The 1,553-nt window shown below is 52.1% G+C and overlaps 2 protein-coding genes across 3 annotated transcripts in view; one reads left to right on the top strand and one right to left on the bottom strand.

Moving 5' to 3' along the window:
* The window catches only part of Frs3 (fibroblast growth factor receptor substrate 3), a 16,157-nt gene that overhangs the window by 2,707 nt on the left and 11,897 nt on the right, over positions 1 to 1,553 (top strand). Inside the window, exon 1 of one of the 2 annotated variants that reach the window (XM_026785575.1) lies at positions 1,111 to 1,127. The exons of the other annotated variant lie outside the window; for it this stretch is intronic. The gene's annotated coding sequence lies outside the window, so the exon portion shown is untranslated. Of the gene's footprint in view, positions 1 to 1,110; positions 1,128 to 1,553 lie in introns of those variants that run through there. 2 annotated transcript variants of the gene reach the window in all.
* Prickle4 (prickle planar cell polarity protein 4) overlaps positions 1 to 1,553 on the bottom strand; it is a 6,850-nt gene that overhangs the window by 3,275 nt on the left and 2,022 nt on the right. Inside the window, exon 3 of the mRNA XM_013350941.2 lies at positions 923 to 1,070. Coding sequence (XP_013206395.1) covers positions 923 to 1,070 — 148 coding nt within the window. The remainder of the gene's footprint in view (positions 1 to 922; positions 1,071 to 1,553) is intronic.

The raw sequence follows: 1,553 nt of genomic DNA, 5'->3' as shown, positions 1-1,553 counted from the left end.
ACTCCATATACTGGAAGGAGCCCCCAAACACCACTCCATATACTGGAAGCTCCACATCTGCACACTCGTAGAGCCAGGCTCTGACAACCTACGCGGACTTGGGAGAGGTGCTATTATGTTTGCAGGAATGAATTTCAACCCCTAAGTCCTGAAAAGAGAACAGGTCGACAAAGAGTTAGGCAAAGCTGAGGGGGTGTGCAGCCCCACCCACTGGGAGGCTGAAATAGGAGTACAAAGTTCAAGAGTTACATGACAAAGTCTTACCTCAAAGTGGGGGACAGAGGACCTGGGATAGCAAAATGGCTCAGCACATAAAGGCACTCAACACCAAGCCTGGGTTTGATTCTCTGGACCCTCATGGTGGAAGACTGACTCCCACAGGTTTCCTCTGGCCTCCACATGTGTTGTGGTTCACAACAGACACACACACTGAGTAAATATTTAACAAACTTCGGGTTTGGTTTTGTTTGAGACAGGGTGTGTTTCTGCAGCCCCGAGTGGCCTAGAACTTGATACTCATCCATAGACCAGGCTGGCCTTGTACTCACAGAGATCTGCCTGCATCTGCCTCCTGGGTTCTCCTGGGTGCTAAAACTAAAGGTGTGCCCACCACACCTGGCTAATAAAGGCTTGATTTTGTTTGGACGGAAAGAAAAATGCAAACATCTCCTGGTTGGTAGGAGGGGAACGAGGGCCAGAGGATGAGAGCATGGTGGTCTCAGAAAGAGTGGGACTCAGCCGGGCGGTGGTGGCGCACGCCTTTAATCCCAGCACTCGGGAGGCAGAGGCAGGCGGATCTCTGTGAGTTCTGTAGACCAGTCTGGTCTACAGAGCTAGTTCCAGGACAGGCTCCAAAACCGCAGAGAAACCCTGTCTCGAAAAACCAAAAAAAAAAGAAAGAAAGAAAGAGCGGGACTCCTACCTGAACAGAGGTGTCCTCGTCGCCCTCTACTGGCTGCTGGCCTGCGCCACTGTCTGAGTTAACTCGTGGATCTGGCTCCCTGAACATAGAACTGTCCTGCTGGAGGGACCAGTCAATTCTGAGCTGACCCTGGTGACCGACAGTCTGCCTGGAAAAGACAGAAGATCAGCTCATTCAGTGAGCCTTCCCAGCATGCCAGGCAATGGTAAGTGCTTTCCAAGTGCTATCTCAGTCTCGTCAACAGCCAGGAGACCGAGGTAGGCGTTGTCCCCAGCTTACAGGCGGCCAGTCTGGGGCTCAGACAGCACTGGTGTGTGTGTGTGTGTGTGTGTGTGTGTGTGTGTGTGTGTGTGTGTGTGTATCCAAGGTCAAACAGCTGTAAGTGGCAAAGTCAGATCTTTAGCCCCTGAGCTTGTGAAGTTCAAATTCTTGGATATTACAAAGCTGGGTGGTATAGAAGAGAAAGCAACCATGGAAGGAACCGTTCTGCTCTCCCATGAGCCTCTGGGCAGGCTGGAGCTCTCCTACTCACCTTGCCAGTCTTCCCAAGGTCCCTCAGTGCAGCTCACCACACATACCCATCTCCGCACTACACCCTACCCAGGCTGTTCCTCAGTCACCCCACACACAC

This window comes from Microtus ochrogaster, linkage group LG2, assembly GCF_000317375.1.
Source record: "Microtus ochrogaster isolate Prairie Vole_2 linkage group LG2, MicOch1.0, whole genome shotgun sequence".
In the NCBI taxonomy this organism is placed as follows: domain Eukaryota; kingdom Metazoa; phylum Chordata; class Mammalia; order Rodentia; family Cricetidae; genus Microtus; species Microtus ochrogaster.
Note: the sequence above shows the minus strand (reverse complement) of the source record. Positions and strands in the feature narration are given on the sequence as shown.